This window comes from Zalophus californianus, chromosome 14, assembly GCF_009762305.2.
Source record: "Zalophus californianus isolate mZalCal1 chromosome 14, mZalCal1.pri.v2, whole genome shotgun sequence".
Lineage (NCBI taxonomy): Eukaryota > Metazoa > Chordata > Mammalia > Carnivora > Otariidae > Zalophus > Zalophus californianus.
The window spans coordinates 1752520-1772875 of NC_045608.1; the positions used below are offsets into that span (position 1 = coordinate 1752520).

Here is a 20356-nt window from a genome sequence, read left to right on the forward strand (position 1 = left end):
AGCGTCTGCCTTCGGCTCAGGTCATGATCTCAGGGTCCTGGGATCGAGCCCCACATCAGGCTCCCTGCTCAGCGGGGAGTCTGCTTCTCCCTCTCCCGCTCCCCCTGCTTGCGTTCCCTCTGTCTCTCTCTGTCAAGTAAATAAATAAATAAAATCTTTTAAAAGAGAGAGAGAGAGAAAAGGGTCTTAATCAAATGACATGAAACTCCCCTGGTGGGATCCCCAATGGCCAAAGAGGGCACAATGTGACCATCAAAGAAGAAAACGATGACTCCGTAGGGAAGCCCACCAAAGACAGAGATGCGTGCATAACAATACTACAAACAAAGATGATCTCGCTGGTCGGTTCTGGAGGGCATAGAGTCACTGCCCAGAAAACTGATCAAGGACAAGAATCAAGTATTTTTTCTGCCTGTCCCTAGACACCACTTTTTAGGTCAAACAAATGGGTGACAAAGAGCATTCATTCTTCCGGAAAGAGTCACAGCTAACCGACATAGGAGGGGTGACAGGTTGGGAAATTGCCACCTTGCAGTCCCTACCGGGATGGTGGAGCCGGCAGTACTCACGGGCCAGCGCTGAGCCTGGCGGGGCAAGGGCCAACGGGGAGTCTTCGTCTTTCAGGACAGAAACGTGCATTTGCAGACAAAGCCGACTTGTAGAAACCGCGTCACACCGAGACAGACCGTCAGCATCTCCTCAGTGTTGCCGCATGTGGGATCCTTGCTCGAGTGTAACCGTTCTGCAGTTGTGTTCAGACTTTGCCAAAATCAGCATCTAACAAGGTAGGCAGATTCCTTCCAATCCATGTTCCTCTCAGGCCTCTTTCGAAGCCAGAATCTCCCCTCTGTCCATTTTCTCCCCCCCAGGAGGACATTAGTTGCTCTGCTGAGTTTCCCATATTCTGGACTTTGCTGGTCATATCTGGACAGTGAGAATCTAACGTATTCCTCTGATCCCAAACTTCCATAAATTGGTGGTTAAGTTTAAGAGCGGCATTCAATTCAGGGTCAGCATTTTGGCGGTCATGTTTCACAGCGTGGTGGTGGCGGCATATTTTCACTCTGCCAGGACACCCAACCGGAGTAGGAAAAACAGAAAATCTCATCATCTAACAAAGCCAACCAAACCAAACCCTGGGACAAACAATGACGCCCGAAGTCCCTCACGGTACCGGCATCTCTGACGGGAAGGAGGCAAGAAGCCGCATGGCACCTAACTGAAGGGTCTAAACGCAGAATGGCGACAACAAGCTCTTCCCCGGGGCGCGGAGGGCTGGCCAATCTGAGGACAGCGCTGGGATGTCCTGCGGGGAGGCCCGGAGGATGGAGCTCTAGCGGGTGGGGCTGGCCTGAGACAGTCCAGCGCGCTCAGGGGGAAGGCCACGCGAGGGCACAGGCCTGGCTGCGAACCAGCGAGAATCCTCAGCAGAAACCAAACCCTGCAGAACTTTGACCTTGGACTCCTGACCTTCAGAACTGGGAGGAAACAAATGTTGCTCATCTGAGCCACCCTGTCTGGGCCCTGGTAGGCAGCCCAGCCGACACAGCCCAGAAGTTCCTCCTGGGGTGAGCCCCACATGGAGGAGAAGCTTCTAGCAAGAGATTCCCAAGTAGATGGGACAGGGAAGAAAGAAGCAACAGAAACCCTGAGCCCAGAAAAAAGGAGGTACGGGTGAGAACCGGGGAATTTCCACATACGGAGATGCTTCTCAAATGTCATGAATACAGCAGAAAAGCAAAAGGAAGGGCAGTCCCCAGAAACAAGCAGAGAAAGGGGTTAGGGTGGGGTTCAGAGAGCACTTCGAGGGGAGAGGGCAGGGACGTAAGTGACAGAGAACACAGACAACGAACTGAGGCCAACCAGACGCGTCTCTTTAAAAGATCACAACGGTAAGCGGCTTATTTCAAAATAGGCTAAGAGACATTATTAAAATAATCCAATATTAAAAAAATAAATCAGGTCCCCAAAGAGTAGTTTGAGGATGCCTTTTGAAACACAATGACTTTCATAAACTCTGACCAAATAATATCCCATCCCAATTTCTCAGAAAGAAAACATTGTTCGTGCCGTAAACACGAAAATGCTCATTTATGTAAAAAATGTTAACGGTTAAGTGGGTTATTAACAATTATCCGAAAAATACATAATCATTTGTAAACAACGTGTGCAGGCTCGGTGCTCACCACCTCCCCTCTGCGGCCCTGCGGTGGAGCCCCCCCTGCCCCTCTGTGGGGCAGCCGTGGGCCAGGAGGGGAAGCACCACGGAACTGAGGGGGGCAGCTCCCCTTCTGACCGCCACAGCCGAGGGTCTGAGACCCTGCCTCCCAGCCTCACCCATCCCAGGCCGCGGGTCGGGAGCCATCACGGAGGGACGGTGTCCCGGGTGCCGGCACGCGTGGGGGCAGGACGCGGGCTCTGGAAGGGACACACCTGCGGTGAGGGTCTGGCCCAACGTGAGCCTCCCAGTGGAGGAAGTGATGGCCGGGCTGGGAGCGAGAGTGTTAAGTCATCGGTGTGTTCACGGTTCTGAGTTACGGGAGTTTACCTCGTACACAGCCCTGTAACTGCGGGACTCCAATCATGGACACTCGGGTGACAAGACCCCGGCCTGCTTACCTGCCCTGCCCACCCCCCTGTCCGTTCTGGTTGGGACGGCAGCGGCCGGGGCGAGCCCTGTCCCACGGGGGGACGGGCAGGCTTGGCCGCTCACGCGGGGGCCGGCCGCTACGGTCACAGCACAAAGTAAGAACCTACGTGGGGCGCTGGGGGCTCGGTCCGCTGAGCAACCGACTCTTGGTTCCAGCTCAGGTCATGATCTCAGGGTCATGAGGTCAAGCCCTGTGTCAGGCTCTGCACTCAGCGGGGTGTCTCCTTGAGATTCTCTCTCTCCCTCTCCCTGTGCACCCAACCCTCCACTTGCACTCTCTCCAAAATAAATCAATCTTAAAAAAAGAAAAAAGGACACGCTGTACGTGGAAACCCCGCTGAACAAAGGAACAGTCAGCTCCTTCATATTAACACAGTGTTTTCAGGGATCTGGGCTGTTATGTGGTATTTTGGTTTTTGTTTTTAATTTAAGCTCTGAATTTCCATTGTATCACCGCAGGTTTTCTGGTTAGCCCTACTTTCCCCCCAAGATTGTCTCCCTTTAAATCCAAACCCAACATCTCCAGTCGATATTTTCCAAGCTCCAAATGGGGGCATAACACAATACAAACACCTGCAAAGGGCGTAGCGTATACCCCGCCATTGTATGGCTCTGAAAACAAAAACTGAATTCATAGATAAGTGGCCCCAAGGCCGCTTTTTAGTAAGAGGTGCCTACGGCTGTGTGCATCTTGCACCACGTCACACACTGGGGACACACAGAACTTCTTAAAAAATGATTTTGATTTTCCATCTATTAGGATTTGGTAAAGCAGAGCACATCTTCAAAAGTTAAAATTAAAAGCATGGCTGTTTGGGGGCACCTGGTGGCTCAGTCGGTTGAGCACTCAACTTGGTTTCAGCTCAGATCGTGATCTCAGGGTCGTGAGATCGAACCCCATGTTAGGCTCCGCACTCAGCGGGGAGTCTGCTTGGGATTCTCTCTACCTCTGCCCCTCCCCCTCCGCGTTCTCTCTCTAAAATAAATAAATCTTAAAAAAAAAACCCCACAAAAGTCCATGGCTATTTCAGTAGCACATGGAGGTGAAAGAGCACAGCAGTTCTAATCACTTGGGAATAAATTCCCCTTTTCTCGCTAAATCCACTCTGAAAGATGCACCATGAGGAGATCACGGAAACTCGACCTGACCAGGTTTGTCAGCGGACACTGCAGCCCGCCCACACTACGGGGCTTCCTAGCAGTTGTCAGAAGTGGTGTAAAACAGTCTGGCATAGAGGGGCACCTGGGTGGCTCCGTTGGTTAAGCGACTGCCTTCGGCTCAGGTCATGATCCTGGAGTCCCGGGATCGAGTCCCACATCGGGCTCCCTGCTCAGTGGGGAGTCTGCTTCTTCCTCTGACCCTCCCCCCTCTCATGCTCTTTCTCTCTCTCAAATAAATAAATAAATAAAATCTTAAAAAAAAAAAAAGTCTGGCATAGAAACGCCCTGAATAAAAAGGGAAAAATGATCACAAGACAGTATTTTAGCATAATCCTCCTTTTTGGGGAACCATCTCCAAGAATATGTGACCCAACGTCCTCAACAGTTACCTCTCAATGGGAGGGAAATGTGGTGAGTGTAATGTTTTAACTGTCCAAATCCCCAAACTTTTAATATATGATGTAGCTTTTTTCACTTTGGGGGGAAAAATGGTCCGACACGTCAGGAAACGAAAAGCAGAAAACCAAGGTCCCTAACCCCCGAACTGCCCAGCAGTTCCCCTGCCGGGCTGGCTTCGGTGCCGGGACTCGAGGATGTTCTTCCCAACAGCGTGGTTTCCCAACGAACTGGCGCTAAATCTGCGTGTAACTTTATACGGGCACTGCAGCAAACGTCCTAGGACGCTTGGCTCTTTACCCTTCTTCTAAGGGGCAAACTTCCGTACAGTAACCAAGATGTGCAGTCAGCCTCAGTGTGCATTGGCTGGTGAAAAGACAAGGAAAATGAGATGTGGACAGGGAGTATTATTTAGCCTCCAAAAGGGAAATCCTACCGTTGATGTGGATGAAACTGGAGGACACTGTGCTCGGTGAAATAAGCCAGACGGACAGTAGCGCATGGTGATAATTCTACGTGGGTCCTAAGCAAGCCGAACTCCGAGAAACAGAGTAGGGTGCTGTGGGGGAGGGGCGGGGGTGCCAGAGGGGCCAGGGGAACGGGGAGGAACTGGTCGCAGGGCACAAAGCCTCAGCTGCGCACAACAAGCGGGTTCTGGAAACCTAACACAGAGCGTGGTGACTACAGTTGCTACCACCACGTATGCTTGGAACGTGCTTGAGAATGGATCTTCAATATTAACTACAGAGGCGGACATGGTGAACAGCTTGGTTTCGTAACCAGTTCACGTGTGTCAAGTATCATGTTGCACGCCGTGAACGTAAACTTTAGTTGCCCATCACACTTCCAAAAAGATGGAGGAAGGAGTCGTCCCGTAAAATGATAGTACCTGGTGTTGTGTCTCCTCAAAGTTTCTGCTGAACGTTTGTTGGACAAGTCACGGTTTGGTCGTAACGTAAAGGAAGGTCAACCTCCCCTCCCTGCAATACTGCAGCATGGAGGGGACCTCGGTGGGCCAGGGCAGGATGGCCACCGGTCCCTGGGCACCCATGCCTGCCACCAGAGTAAGCTTTCAAACACTCCTGACCCTCAGGGGCTCCCCACCGCACCGCGGGGCTCTGCTCCCTTGACTCGGAGCCTTCTCTCCTCCACCCCCCACCCCCCCCAAGTGGATGCGATCCCTGCTTTCAGAGCGGTCTAGTTCTGCACAGCAGCTCACTACGGTCCTAGCACTTCCTGCAGCTCCTGGACCACCCGTCTCCCACTGGGGCCAAGCATCTCCGAGCACGCAGCTCAGGAGGTAAGCAATCCCTACCCACCTCGTAAAAGGACTACTCACCTGCAAAGGTTTTCCACTCTGCTTCTCAGAGGAAGGCAACTGAAAACCCACTAAATCCAAGGTCGCCCCTCCACTTGTGTGGCTGAACACACAGCACCAGACCCCTACTATGGAATTCCGTGGATCCCACCAGGCAACGTTCATTGTGCGAGCTTTCCCTCCTCTAGGAAACCGAGCTGGAGTAAGTGGATAGAGGCAGCTGCCAACTACAAACTCCAGGAGGGGACGCTCCCCCCGAAACCCACCCTCTCCAAACACGTTCCTCCCCTCCGGCTCCCTCAGGAGGGCAGGACGGGGCGGAGACCGGTGCCCTCACAGATCGGACCAGTGAGGGGGGCAAATCGACGCCTGCACCCAGGGCTGAGGTGCAGCTGTGCGCAAACCACCACGAAGACCAGAGGGGCATTCTGGGGCCTGCACAGAGCCGCGGTGGGGCGGCCGTGGGCAAGGGACCCCAAGGGCGCTCTGCAGCGCTCAGGCCCACCTTTTACCGCAACAGGGCTCCAGGTCTGAAAGTCAGAAGGTGCGGGAAGGGTGATGAACTTCAACGCGGGCTCAGCACCTGCCTCGTGTGACTGGAAACAGGCAGGAAACCTGCAGCCTAACATGGTGAACGGTGTCACCGGAACACCTCGAGTGGGTCCCACATTTACAACTAGCGAATCAAATGAAAACTTCAGCCACGTGCTCACCTCATTTTCTAAGATAAAGTGATGTTTTCACAAAAGAAATGAGAAATTCTCACTTGAATTGCTTTGTACACATACACTTCCGAGCCAAGAAATCAGTTCTTTGTAAGTTTAATGTATTTTTGCAAACCTCTACCCTTTCCCAGATATGTGGATAGCAGAGAAGCCACTGTACGTTAAAGTGGCCACAGGACCCCATCAAACTGCTCTGCAGACACTCTGCCCTTCCTGCATCTTACCAGTGCTCCACACCGATTTTGCTGAATTGTGACAGGTCACCAAATAGGATGAACACCATCCAAAGGAACGAACGCTCCACATGCAACGTGTGAGCCAAACCATCCTCATTCCTACAGCCCATGCTCTAACAGACCCCTTACGCGTCTGCACTAACTCAGCAAGGGCATGGGCTTCCAATGCAAGGCTTCCGTTACACAGCAGATTTCAAACTGAGGGGAAAATGTCCCCCACGTGCATAACCTGCATAGAAACGTACCCCTCACAGGGAGGTAATGCATGCTAACGATTCAGTATTTCCCAGGGAATACTAGAGATGATCCAGAAAATCCAGACAAAAAAGAAACTATATTTTGCAGCAAATTTTTCTTTCAGTAAGACTTGTAAATTCTCTCCCACCCCATATTAAACAGGTAAGTGAAGCAGCTTCCAAATTTAACGGTTACATTTCAGATTCTGAGTAGTCACGTCACGCTTGCATTCCACACAGGTCACAAACACATATGCCTTCTATTATGTATCTGAAAAAGGTTTCATCCCAATTGGGGAAGAATCTTTTCAAGTCCCAGACTTAATCTGGTTTTGAACCGAATATAGCATAATGTATACAGCAATTCAAATCTGTAAGTAAATCTATAGATACATTTACTCAATATTGAAATTTATTCAATTCTATCCTTTGTATTTCACTTTCTTCATATATTTAAGCAATCCCTACCTTCTTTTTAGGTAGGAAGTAATCATTTAAGGAGAAATGAACATCTAAAGAGCTTTGGTAAACTGAACTATAGCAGTGCTCATATGAGCAAAATCGCTTCAGGCTCCTCTAACTGCTACAGTATTGTGCCGACAGGGTCAAACTCAAGCAAACTAGACCCAACTCATTTTTAAATGTGGAAATCACACAAACATAAATGGTCTCATCCAATGAAACTTTTGCAATGTTTCACGTTTACTGAGGAGCCATTCTAAGGTCTACTCTTCTGTTTAGTATGTGTGTCCTTGAAACTGGCCACAAAAATCCTTCAGAAAAAAAGCATCAAAGCTGTGAGGTGTCCAACTTAAATCCTTAATGTTCGGCATCTTTAAAGCTTGGGAATACTTGAGAGCAGCGGGTAAACGTGGAACATCTTTCTAGAATACCAATTTTACATTAAACGTGTAACATTAAAACAAAAAGCAAATAAATGCATAACTTACACTCATTTTTAACAAATATTTGAGACTTCTGTCAAAGTTCCTCTCATCATTTGTATGGGTTGACCGGACTCTGAAAATGCCTACATCAGAGCCCGGTTACTTCTGCCACGAAATAACAGCAACTGTTTAATTCTTAAAATGCCTATATCCGGACAGTCTAAAACATGCAGTTTTGTTCTGACAGGTCACCGAAGTCTCAAGCTCTTCCCCAGGTGACTCCACCTAGTCAACAGGCAGGTGGGATAGACATTATTTGAGCTTAACCACACCGATGGCGTTCACACCTCGTCAACTTACCAAACAATACTGCTGACACCTGCCCTATCGCTTTTGTGAGAGGATTCAAACGTACAAGAAACAGACATAAGAATTTAACTTGCAAGGCTTCAAATTAAGTGAGAATAGCAAAGGCAATTTAAACAGTTAACATGGCACAACTTTCCCTGTTAGTGGTCTTAAAATGCTTACCAAACAAGGGAGGAGTTCACTTGCTTAGATATTTGAAATACAACTTTATTCTGATTCTAAACGAAAAGGAATGGGAATGACAGTGACAAACGAGATTTCACCACTTGATATTGTGATGGGACTATAGCAGTCTCGTATCTGAAACTCAGGAAGGAAACAACTGCGTTCCAAAACAGCTAAATATGCAGGTCCAAAAAATGAAAGTACTTTTTAAACTGCCACATTCACTCCGAAGCCCATTCATCTCCTTCAGCATCCCAAAGATTAAGCACATGTTCTGCTCAGCTATATAATAAAGTGGCAAACACGCTGCACCACTGACATCACAGGACAGTTGCCTATAAAACTAGACTTCTGACGCTGGGCTCCAGCTGCACGTTCTCACAGGTCATCATCTTCATCCGGGAGAGCAGTTGTCTGAGCAACCTAGACAAAGACACAACGTGCAATACCCTGGATTAGAGCCATCAGGAACAAAAGATGCCGAAATGGACCACATTGCCGGACACGTGAACATCCTACCTCTAGATCATGCTCGTACTGTGCTGCCAAAGCTGGGTCCATGACAACCTCTGGTGGGGCAAGAGCGGGCATGGCGACAAACTCCAAGTTAGGGTCTCCAATTAGTTTTCTAGCAAGCCACAGGAAGGGCTTTTCAAAGTTGTAGTTACTTTTGGCAGAAATGTCATAGTACTGTTTTCAAAAAAAGGAAAATTAGTTGTTAAAAATCTACTTCTTGCTAGTCGCTTGGATGTTCCAAACTAAAGAAATTCTTCTGATCCGTATCACAGATGTTTAAGAACCCCTTTAACGGACCTGTTACTGTAATTTCATTTTTAATAGAGCAATAATGCAGTAAATGACAAATTTTAAAAAACTTACCTGAAGATTCTTCTTTCGGTGGAAGACAATTGATTTTGCCTTAACTTTCCTATCCTTAATGTCCACTTTGTTGCCACACAGCACAATAGGGATGTTCTCACACACTCGTACCAGATCTCTATGCCAGTTAGGCACATTCTTGTAAGTAACCCTTGACGTGACATCAAACATTATAATGGCACACTGGGCTAAAAGAAAGATTTAGGGTAAGAGTTACACACCTAGCATTTCCCGCCCAGACGAGAAACGCTAAGGAGCACGGACTAGACGTCAGGCCATCTCTCTGTCTGCACTCGTTCTCTAGGTCTCTTCCAAGTCTAAAAACCTTAAAGTCACCGGAATACACAGCAGGATTGAAAATTCCATTTTCTACCGAAGTGCGAATGACCAGCTTGCCATACCAAATCTCTCTCCTGTGATACTTCATTAGTTCTGCCCCATCCCAAAGTAGATTAATGATACATCAGCCTTCTGAACAACCTGTCTCCTCTCTTCCGAGTATCTAGGGACCTATTCCTTAAAAGACCCTAAAACGACTAGCTACCTCAGAAAACCTTGTTCTTTTGTGTAACACCACTCAGGTCTACACGCTGGCCTGTAAGGAAACCGAATTACAATTAAGACGGCAAACCACAAAGTACGTACAACCTAACAGTTTTCTAGCTCAACGTTTTTGAGGGGGAAAAAAATCTGTGTTATTTGTGCACAAAGACGGCAAGAGTCATGGAGGAACTCCCGATCACTCTCAGCGCAGGAGCGAGACTCCTGCAGGCATCTTCCTTACGCATCTTTCCTTGCGATGCTGAAGTCATGGGGGGGGGGAAAGAAAAAGCCCCGGCTCCCCCGAGGCCCCGGGCCCCGCGCTCCGCCCCGGCTCCCCCGAGGCCCCGGGCCCCGCGCTCCGCCCCGGCTCCCCCGAGGCCCCGGGCCCCGCGCTCCGCCCCCCGCGCGGTCCCGGCCCCGCGCCTACCTTGGATGTAGTACCCGTCCCGCAGCCCGCCGAACTTCTCCTGGCCGGCCGTGTCCCACACGTTGAACTTGATGGGGCCCCTGTTCGTGTGGAACACGAGCGGGTGGACCTCCACGCCCAAGGTGGCTGCAACAGAAGCAGGCCGTGAGCCGCGGGCGGCGCCCCCGACCCGCGCGGCCCCGGCGGCCGGCCCCCCACGTACCTACATACTTCTTCTCGAATTCACCCGTCAGGTGACGCTTCACGAACGTCGTCTTCCCGGTGCCGCCGTCGCCGACCAGCACCAGCTGCGGGACAGCACACGTCGGCGAGGGGCCCCCGCCCGCGCCCCCCGCGGCCCCCGCCCGCGCCCGCCCCCCGGCCACGTACTTTGAACTGGACTTGGGGCTCTCCCTGGGCAGCCATGGCGCTGGTGCTGCGGAGCGCAGAGAAAGACGTGGGGCCGGCGGCGCGGCCGGGGAGCCACATGGCCGGGCCCGCCCCACGTGCCCGGGCCCACAAAGGGGCGCCGGGCGGCCGGGCCCCACGCGCGCACACCCCGGCCGGGGCGGGGGCCGCGGCGCGCTCGCGGCGGGCGGCGGGCGGCGCTGGCCCGTCCGCGGGGCCTGGCGCCGCGCCCGCGAGGGAGGGAGGCCGGGAGGCCGGGCGGAGGCCGGGGCGCGGGGCGGAGGCCGGGGCCGCCCAGCGCCCGATCGCGCGCCCCGGCCTCCGCCCCGGGGCCGCCCCCCGCCGCCGGCCCCGGGCCCACCGCGGCCCGAGTCCCGGCGCCGGCCTGCGGCCTCCACCGCGGGGGGAAGGGGAGAGCCCGCCGCTGCCGCTGCCGCCGCCGCCGCCGCCGCCGCCGGGGCCCGCGCAACCGCCGCCGCCCCGGCCCCCGCCGCCGCCCGCCCCGGACCCCAGTCGCCCGGTGCCCCCGGAGCCCCCGGCCTCCGAGCCCCCGCGGCCCCCGCGGCCCCCGGCCCGGCCCCGCCGCACTACCTTCCAGAAGCGTCTCCGGCCCGTCTGACTGAGGGCTGGAAAGATGGCGGAAGCGCAATTCAAATGCCCGGAGACGCAGCCGACGCCGGCGCGCGCCGAGGGAGGGCGGGGCAACGGCGCCGCGCCGCTCCCACGTGGCCCGACGCGCGCGCGCACGCACGCCGCGGGCTCGGGCGGCCACACCCGTCGGCCTGGCGCGGAGGGAAAGGCTCGCGGGGCGGCGGGCGCGGGCGGGCGCAGGACGCAGAGCGGGCGCGCGCACGCACGCCGGCCCGCGGGGCCACGTGCACCGGCCCGGAGGGCGGGTTCCCGCGCGCGCATGCGCCGACGGCGACGCGGCGCGCCCTACTGCGGCCGCGCCGCAGACCTGGGAGAGGGCAGGCCCCTTGGGCGGGAAACTCGCGGGGAGCGGCCCACACAAAGCCTCTGGGCCTCCCAGGCCGGGAGCTCGCCGTGCGAACGCGGTACAGCGGTCCCCGGGCGGGCCCCCTGTTGGGTGCGGGCCACGCCTGCGCCCCAGGCCGCTTCCACATCCCCCTCTCCGCGCCACCCGCGCCCCTGCCCTGCGCCCCTAGCTCCTTTTCTTTGGCCGCAACCCTAGGCCCTTCCTCCTACACCCTCCCCGCTGAGACCACCTTCCGCCCGCTGCCCACCTCCCCGAGGCCCCGTCACCCTCTGGGCCCTCTCCCTGCGCCCCCCCCCCCCCGGCCTGGCCCCTTCCGCCGTCACCGCACCCCCATTCCTTCCAAATCCCGTTCTTCAGAGCCCACCCTAGGCCCCTTCCCTGCGTCTCCAGCCCGGGGCCGCCTCCGCCCTCGCCTCATCCCCGATTCCTTCCAAAGCCCATTCCTCGGAGGCCGCCCTAGGCCCCCGGCCCCGGGCCCCCCCCACCCCCGTTCCCGAGCTCACTGTAGGTCCCCTTCCCTGCGCCCCCAGCCCCAGGCCGCTTTCACTCAGTGCCCCCTTCTCTGACCTCGACTCCCGGCACCTTCGCTGTAGTTGTAGCCCCCCACCCCCACCCCCCGGGTCCCTGGCCTCAACCAGAACCTACTTGGTAAACGACAAGGACAGATGCTTTTTCCCACCCTGGGAAGCCAGCCACCCTTTTCTTAAAGCATCTGATTGGTCAGCAGCCTTTGTGACCGTATCCTGCAAACAGGATGATGAAATCCTGCTTTCCAGACGGGGCAGCTCTTCTCACCCCAGTTACAAACTTGGATGCAGTCGATGAGTGTTTAGGTTCCAGACTCTGGAGGGGGTAAAGCTGTCGAGTCCAGACAGATCCGTGCCCTCAGAAGTCACAGGCTCCTGGGGCTATCCTCCTCAGAGGGTCATATAAGTAGAAAATAAGATGAGCCACAAGCTTAATAAATGTTTATTATCATCCATTTGCTTTAGCAAGGATGTGGGCCAAATGGAGTCCTCCAACCTCTTACCCTAAGCCTAAGGCCAGTTTTCGGCATTTGTGGGGACAGCCACAGATTTTCCTTTTAACCCAGGCCTTCTCGGTCCCCTCCACGAGCAAGCGTCCACACTCACGGCAAGAGCAGATAGCTAATGGCCCCATCAGAATAGTCAGGTTGCTCAGAAAGGATTCCACCATGGGAAGTCTTTCCAGAACAAAGAAAACCCATATGACCAAGGAGTTAGCCACTTCGTCCTGAGTGCACTTCGCAAGCAAGCCTGTTGGGAACGCAAGTGACGCAAATTGGGTACAATGCTTCTGCGAACCTGCCTGCTGGGAACTCAGGTCCGGGCGCCCCAGAGGACTCTCAGGAAAACACCAAGCAGCTGCTGGTGGGAGTGTACATTGCTTTGGCCTCCCAGCAGAGCAGGAACTGATAAAACATAAATGCTGAGAGCTGGTGACCCTGTCCTTCCACTTCTAGAGAGATTCCCCAGAGTTAAGCTCCCACATACACACAGGGAGAGAGACAGTATCGCAAGCGCTCACTACAACAGGAGAGTAACAAAAAATGGAACTTCCAGAAATAGCCATTGACAGGGAAATGTACACAAATAGTTACCTGGATTCCAGTATGGCTTCTAAAAGGAAGCAAGTTCATCTGTATCAACAGGGTTAGATCTCAAAGGAGAATGTTGAAAAAAGAAGGAAGTTCAAGAAAGATACGATAATAGCTTTATACGGTCCACAGTGTGTATAATTTTATATAGGAATGGTATAGGATAATACCATTTACGGACGTGTTTATAAACACAAAGCCGTATTGGTTCTTGAATGTATGCAGACAAGTTTTTTCTTTTAATTGACTACAATGATACAGACTGAATCCGGATGCTGTTGTTTTGAGAGACAGTAGGAAGGGGTGTGATGGGGATGGGCAGAACAGTCAGGGAAGGCTTTCTGCAAGGTTCCCTTTCTTCTGTTAAAAGAAGGTAATTGAAGCAAATAGGACAACATATTAACCACCGTATAACTCTACGTGGTGAGAACACTAATGTTTCTACCTTTTGGCATTTTTGAAAATATTTCTTCCCACAAGAAACGCCAAAGGGAAATATGTCAAACCAAGGGTATTCGTTGTTCTCACACTTAGCATTCTAAGCAGAGCTCCTGGTGGTTTGGTTTGTTCGTTAGTTGCAGATGTCATTCGCTGGCCCTGTCCCAGAACTTCTGAAGATGATCATCTCAAAGAGCACAGAGAAAAAATGGGAAAACGTACTCTGGCTGGCAGAGATAACGCGTTTCCCCGGTAAGACTGCCCGAGCTCTTCCAGTTGCCAGTGGCTTTGCCATGTAGAGGGGTACTTCCTTGTCTCCGCCACCCAGCATGGATTGCAAACCCGTGCTTACCCTGTAGTTTCAAACATTGCAGCCACGTGCTCGGAGAGGCAGCAGAATTACAAAAATGTTGCAGCAATAGTACAAGGGATTTCAGCTATTGCCTCTAATTTCCTCAAACACCAGCATTTCCTCATTTCCTTGGTCCTCCTCTCCTTCTCTGAGTATGTATCTCACCGTATATATGATTTTTAATATATATATATAGGATTTTGTCCTCTGGGATGTTTGAGAGTAAGCAGCAAGCGGGATGCCCCTCGGTGCGTATTTCTTGAAACCAAGGACATTCTGTTACGTAACCACTGCTCAGTTACCCAAATCAGGAAACGATCCTGCCAGCAATCCGATGGTCTCATCTACAGACGGGAGTGCCACGCGTCCCACCGCCATCCTATAGCTGGTGCAGGATCCATTCAGGATTACACGTTACCTTCAGCTGTTCAGTCTGTGAAGTCTCCCTTAAACCAGAGCAGTAACTTCAATTTTCATGACCTTGACACTTCTGCAGCAGATTTTGTAGGCCAGGTCTTCTGTGGATTTGTCTGATATTTCCTCTGGATGGGATTCAGGTTACACAGTTTGGGTTGGGATACCTTAGAAACGGTGATGTCCTCGGTGCGTCTTTTCAGGAGCACAAAGTGACCTTCGTAGAATATTTCAGACCCTCCTTGGGCCTGCTAACGTTGCAGGAGTTGGCCGGCTCACTTACATACATGAAATCGGTGGCTGGCCAGGCCCTGTGTGAGCGAAGTTGTGCCTCCTTTTCCACCCCATCTCCAGCTTCTTTCCCTGTAACTCCGCTGTAGCCGCGCGAGCCTTTCTGAATCTTACCTCTGCCAAATTTGTCCCTGCCTGAGGCCTTTTGCACTGACTGGTCCCTCTGCCTAAAACGCTCTTCCTCCACATTCTTGCCTGACTACCTCCTTCTCACCCCTCAGGTCACAGCTCAAATGTCACCTCCTCAAGAAAGCCCACCCTGACTGCACTCTCTCAAGTGGTGTCACCACACCAGCCCATTTTCCATCTCAGCCCCCATTTGATTTTCTCCAAAGCACTTAGCTCTAACTGAAGCTAGCTTGTTTAATAATTTACATGTTTACCTTTTGGTCTTTCTTTCTCTCACTAGAATAAAGAAAGCACGTTGCTTGGCATGATACTCAAGGTGTCTAGCACAGTGCTTGGCTCATATTGGGTGCTCAGTAAATATATGTTGAATCATTGAGTGACTTACTCTTCACCCCATCTGAATACAGAAAGAATAATCCGTAACAGCATCATTATATGCTAATAAAATAATGGTGACTTACATACACAAGCTTATTAGAATTTTAATATGCTATTTCATGTCAAAGACTAATCATTAAACAAATAACAAACATTAGCAAATACAGGGCCAACCTTTCCCATTTGTGCACTTTGCAAACCAATAAGGAAAGAATTCTTAAAGATTCCATTATCTACTTCATTCAATCCAGCTGGATATCAATAATTTGTCAAATGAAATATTTCCTTTACTGGATACTCAGTTTTCTACCTAGGGAGCACACTGATGCCCAGATTACATGCAACTTCTTAGCATTAGCACAGAAATTACTTTCCCTGACTGTGAAATCAAGAGCCTTGTCATATAGTCATGGCAGATATCCATCCAGTCTCTTCCATCCAACAACCAGACAGTGCAGACAGTACACTTTGGTGGCCCATGAGCTCAGTCCAACCATCATTGGTCTTTGTCCTATCCTGGGGTGGATCACAACATGATTTGTATCTAAACTAGTTGCCTGTATTTTAAAATGTGCTGGTTTTTATTTATTTATTTATTTATTTTTAAAAGATTTTATTTATTTATTTGACAGAGAGAGACACAGCGAGAGAGGGAACACAAGCAGGGCGAGTGGGAGAGGGAGAAGCAGGCTTCCCGCCGAGCCGAGAGCCCGATGTGGGGCTCGATCCCAGGACCCCGGGACCATGACCTGAGCCGAAGGCAGACACTTAACCGACTGAGCCACCCAGGGCCCCAAAATGTGCTGTTTTTTAAAGTGAGTCCACAAATTCCTTGAAACTTCTCTCTTGAAAAAGGTTGAGCCTACTTCTCGAGTGTGGGTGGGGCTTAGTAACTTAGTGACTGTGGACAGGTTCCAGGGACGAGGAGATGAGCCGGCCTGTGAGGGAGCTGTCTGGAGAGTCATCTTCCAGCCCCAGTCCCCGCCTCACCGGCTGCGGCTCCCCACATGCATCTTACCTGCAGTTTCTGGGGATGGAGTCACAGCCTCCCGGTGAAGCCACTCCTGAATCCTGACTCCCGGAAACCGTATGAGATTTATTGTTTATTGTTATTTCAAACACTAACTTTTGACGTAATCTGCACTGTGATGGGTAATGGGTCTACAACACAAAAAACAAGAATAGTTCACATAAAAATCCAGACATCTGGTTTCTGTTGAGCATCAAGATAGGCAGTCACTGGGCCTATTCTTAAGACGAGAGGCCGTGAGCCTCTTTCCTGTGTGGCCTCGAGCACCTGCCTCCCAGGGATGGGCGAACACTGCGTTTGGCCTCAGGCTCTGCCAATCCCTATTATGTCGCAGACCTGAAGCCTGTTGCTGGCCCTTGTCACCTGGTGCTCAGCCCACTCTACTCACTCACCTGCCTGAGCCCTGCAGGACCTGAGCTCATGACCTCTGGTTTCGTGAGTCTAAGACACAGAGCTGAAAAACTACACCAATTCCATTCATTCATTCATTCATTCATTCAGTGAATACTTAGTGAGCACCTATGGACCAGCCATTCCCTCAGGACTGGGGTAGTGAATGAAACAGACCCCAAAGGTCTTGGCCTCCTAGAGCTTTCATCCTAGAAAGAAGAAACAGGAAGTAGACTTGGTAAGGAAGTAACGTATATAGGTTATTGATGATTGCTAAGTGAAAAATAAAGCAGGTAAAGAAGATATGGAAGGGCGCCTGGGTGGCTCAGTTGGTTAAGCGACTGCCTTTGGCTCAGGTCATGATGCTGGAGTCCCAGGATCGAGTCTTGCATCGGGCTCTCTGCTCACGGGGAGTCTGCTTCTCCCTCTCCCACTTCTCCCTCTCATGTGCTCTCTCTCTCTCTCATTCTCTCTCTTTCAAATAAATAAATAAAATCTTAAAAAAATATATGGAATGTCAGAGGAAGGGGAGAGTGACCAGCAGGGCTTCCCTAAGATAGTGACATTTGAGCAAAGGCCTGTAGAAGGTGAGGGAAGAAGCCACACAGATATTGGAGGAGAGATAATTCTAGGGCCAGGGAATGGCCAGTGCAAAAGCCCTGAGGTAGAAGGCTGCCTGGAGCTGTCTGGGACAGCACGGAGGCACGTGGCTGGCGCCGAGGCTCGGAGGTGACGGGGCCCCCGTACTGACCATGTTTCTGTGTGAACTCGGGGTCTCAGAACCAGCGCAAGGAGCCTCTTGTCTTAAGAACAACAATTGCTTCTTTATAGCTAGAGGAACCTTCAAAACAGACCTTTGGCAGTCCACAGTAGGAGAGAATGCTCTTTGTGAAAGAGTATCACTTTAGGGGAGTCTGGTCTAAGAGAGAGGATAAAAAAGGCCTTAAGAAAACATAGGTATATAACGGAAGAAAACAGTTCTTAGAGGCTGACATAGGTCTGGGGCCCTTCAGACCACTATAGATACCTACATATCTGCGTCTCCACGTAGATATCACCCATCTAAAGTCCAGATGTTTATATCTACCTTCAGATGGAGAGATCTAGATCTAACATCTATGGACCATGTGGTATGCAACTTTTAAAGTATATATATGAAAAATTCCAGTATATATATTTTCCCAGTATATCTTTTAAATGTATGTATATTTAAATTTTTGGTATATGTGTTTTTCAGGGTTTCAAAAATTGTGGCATGTGTTAAATGCTGACTTTGAACAAACTGGCTCTTCTAAGACATGGAAATCGCCAATGCAACATAACGGTGCTATTTATAAGATAATTACAGGACGTACTGTGTTCTGGGGGCTGCCGTAACAAAATACCACAAACTGGGTGCCTTGAAATCACAGAAACGGATTCTCTCACACTTCTGGAAGCCTGAAATCCAGGTGCTGGCGGGGCCATGCTCTCTCTGAAGGCTCTGGGGGAGAGTTTGTTTTAGGCTTTTCCCCTCGCTTCTGATATTGCCGGCGATCCCTGGCCATCCTTGGCTTGTCTATGCACCAGCCTGCGGTCTGCTGGGCTATTATATAGCTTCCTACGGTCTTCCCTCCATGTGTCTGCATCCTAATCTCTTCTTTTTTAAATTTTTTCTTAGATCATTTATTTACTTATTTGACAGAGAGAGAGCATGAGCAGGGGGAGTGGCAGAGGGAGAAGCCGACTCTGCTGAGCAGGGAGCCCGACGAGGGGCTTGCTCGATCCCAGGACTCTGGGATCCTGACCCCAGCCAAAGGCAGTCGCCTAATGGACTGAGCTACCCAGGCGCCCCATGTCCTAATCTCTTCTGATGAGGGTACCATCTGTTTTGGATCAGGGCTCCTGCTAAGGACCACGTCCCTTCACTTGTTTATGTCTATTAAGGCCGGTTTCCAAATAAGGTCCCAGGTATGGGGGGTGAGGACTTCGGCGTATTTTTCTGGGGGACACAATTCAACCCTAATGCAGGGCTTATAAACATTTTGTAAAATCGTAGTACGCTTTGGTAGACTGCTCAGAACTGGGGCACAAGCCTCGGGTTGTGTGATGTTTTCTCTGCTGGAGCCTGACAGCGTGTCTCAGGGCTGCCTGGGTGTATCACGTCGCTCACAAGGAGGCTGGGGGCGTGGCGGGACTGAGTGTCTTCCCACATTACTGGCTGACTCACATAATAAGTAACCTTCCACCACTGATAGACATTGAGGTGTGTTTGAGCTTTTTTCCCACTAAAATGACGTGGCAGCTAATATCCTTCAACCTATATATGTGTGTGCATCCTGGGGCTCCTACAGATACTTTAGATTCCTCGAGACGAATTGGTAGGTCAAAGGGACGTGTATCTCTATTTCTGTTTTCCCTAGACATTGGGAAAACAGTGTCACACTGTAGTTTTTGTTTGGTTTGGTTTTTTTTTTTTTTTTTTAAAGAATTTACTTCTCAGTCATCTCTCCTGGCAGTGTGGCGCTCGAACTCCAAGATCAAGAGTTGTTCGCTCCTGACTCAGCCCACCAGGCGCCCCTGTCACACTGCAGTTTGAATCAGCGTTTCCTGATGATCAGGGATATGTGTATCTTTTCCTCCCCATGGGCTGACATTTCAGCCCGCAGGTCAAAAGGGACTGGTCTGATGATAGTAACCCTTCACGTATTTCTTTCTCTCCTGATGACATCGGTACCAAACAAAAGTCATGCGTCATGATCCATGAGGTATTTCATCCTGGGTCCTTCCCATTTGCACAAAGGAAGACATCAAATAGTTCTCTGGAAAACAAGCCGAGTGTAAGTGTCGTGGGCAGAATCCCTCCAGGGATGTCCATGCTCCAGCCCCAGCACCTGTGACTCAAAGTCCCCAGAAGGGACTTCGCAGAGGCGATCGACACCACAGACGCCTAGAGGGGACACTGTCCGAGGAAGCCCCGTCTAACCACAGAACTGGCGGTGCGCAGGCAGAAGGTGGGCCAGCAGGAGAGGGGCGAGTGCCCTGTGGAAGGAGGAAGGGCCACCAGCCGAGGCAAGTGGCACCCCCAGGAGCCCAGCAAGGGGACAGAACGGACCCTCTCCCAGAGCCTCCAGGAAAGGCCGAATCAAGCCCAGCAAGACATCCGGCCCCACGAACATAAGGTAATAAATATGTTTTGTTTGGAGCCACTAAGCTAGAGGTCATTTGTTACAGCCTCGGGATAAGCACAATATGTGGTATCATAAAGCTCTTTCCAGAGAATATATTCAGCCGCATCTTTAAGAGGGTAACCTATTCTTTTTAAAAAGATTTTATTTACTTATTGAGAGAGAGAGAGAGAGAGAGAGATTGAGTGAAAGAGTGGGGTGAGGGGCAGAGGGAGAAGCAGACTCCCCGCTGAGCACGGAGCCTGATGAGAGACTGGAGACTCAATCCCAGGATCTCGGGATCAAGACCTGAACCAAAGGCAGACGCTTCACCGACTGAGCCACCCAGGCGACCGAGGATAGTCTATTCTAAGTTTAGCATAATGATCAATGAAACAAGGCAACTGCATTTCCAAATACCTGAAAAGCTCATCTTCGTTTCCATTTACGTTGTGTATGCAGGATCTGGAGGAGACAGTGAATTCTTTGAGGTATAACCAGAACACACACTCTATGGCCAACTGACAATCCTTCTTCAGGAATCTGACTTGGAATGGATTTTTAAAATTTCCCCTCGTATTTCATTAAGTCCAATAAAGATACATTAATTTAGAATCACAGAATTTTAAAATAGGCAGGAACCCTGCTGGGTTCAAATCCAGACTCTTCGGCCTGAAGTTCAGTATCCTGAACTTTGCCATAACTGGCCCACTGCAGTAATGAAGTTTACAATGTGTACATGTACTGAGCAAATTTTGTGGCATAATTTTTTTTTATTCACTTAACAAATATTT

General features: G+C 51.1%; 1 protein-coding gene across 3 annotated transcripts; it reads right to left on the minus strand.

Annotated features, from left to right (window-relative positions):
• Nucleotides 1–6801: 6801 nt before the first annotated feature.
• Nucleotides 6802–12041, minus strand: RAN (RAN, member RAS oncogene family). Of its 3 annotated transcripts, XM_027576997.2 has the most exons (7): nucleotides 10971–11083; nucleotides 10362–10407; nucleotides 10195–10279; nucleotides 9993–10118; nucleotides 9023–9210; nucleotides 8663–8833; nucleotides 6802–8566 (listed from the first exon to the last, which is right to left on the minus strand). In XM_027576997.2, exons 2-7 carry the CDS (start codon nucleotides 10395–10397, stop codon nucleotides 8522–8524), a joined length of 651 nt encoding a protein of 216 aa, XP_027432798.1. In that variant the 5' UTR covers nucleotides 10398–10407; nucleotides 10971–11083; the 3' UTR covers nucleotides 6802–8521. The 3 variants fall into 3 exon arrangements, with proteins under 3 accessions (XP_027432798.1, XP_027432797.1, XP_027432796.1); XM_027576996.1 differs by lacking the exons at nucleotides 6802–8566; nucleotides 10971–11083 and adding an exon at nucleotides 12022–12041 and having other exon boundaries at nucleotides 8567–8833; XM_027576995.1 differs by lacking the exon at nucleotides 6802–8566 and having other exon boundaries at nucleotides 8567–8833.
• Between the last annotated feature and the right edge of the window lie 8315 nt (nucleotides 12042–20356).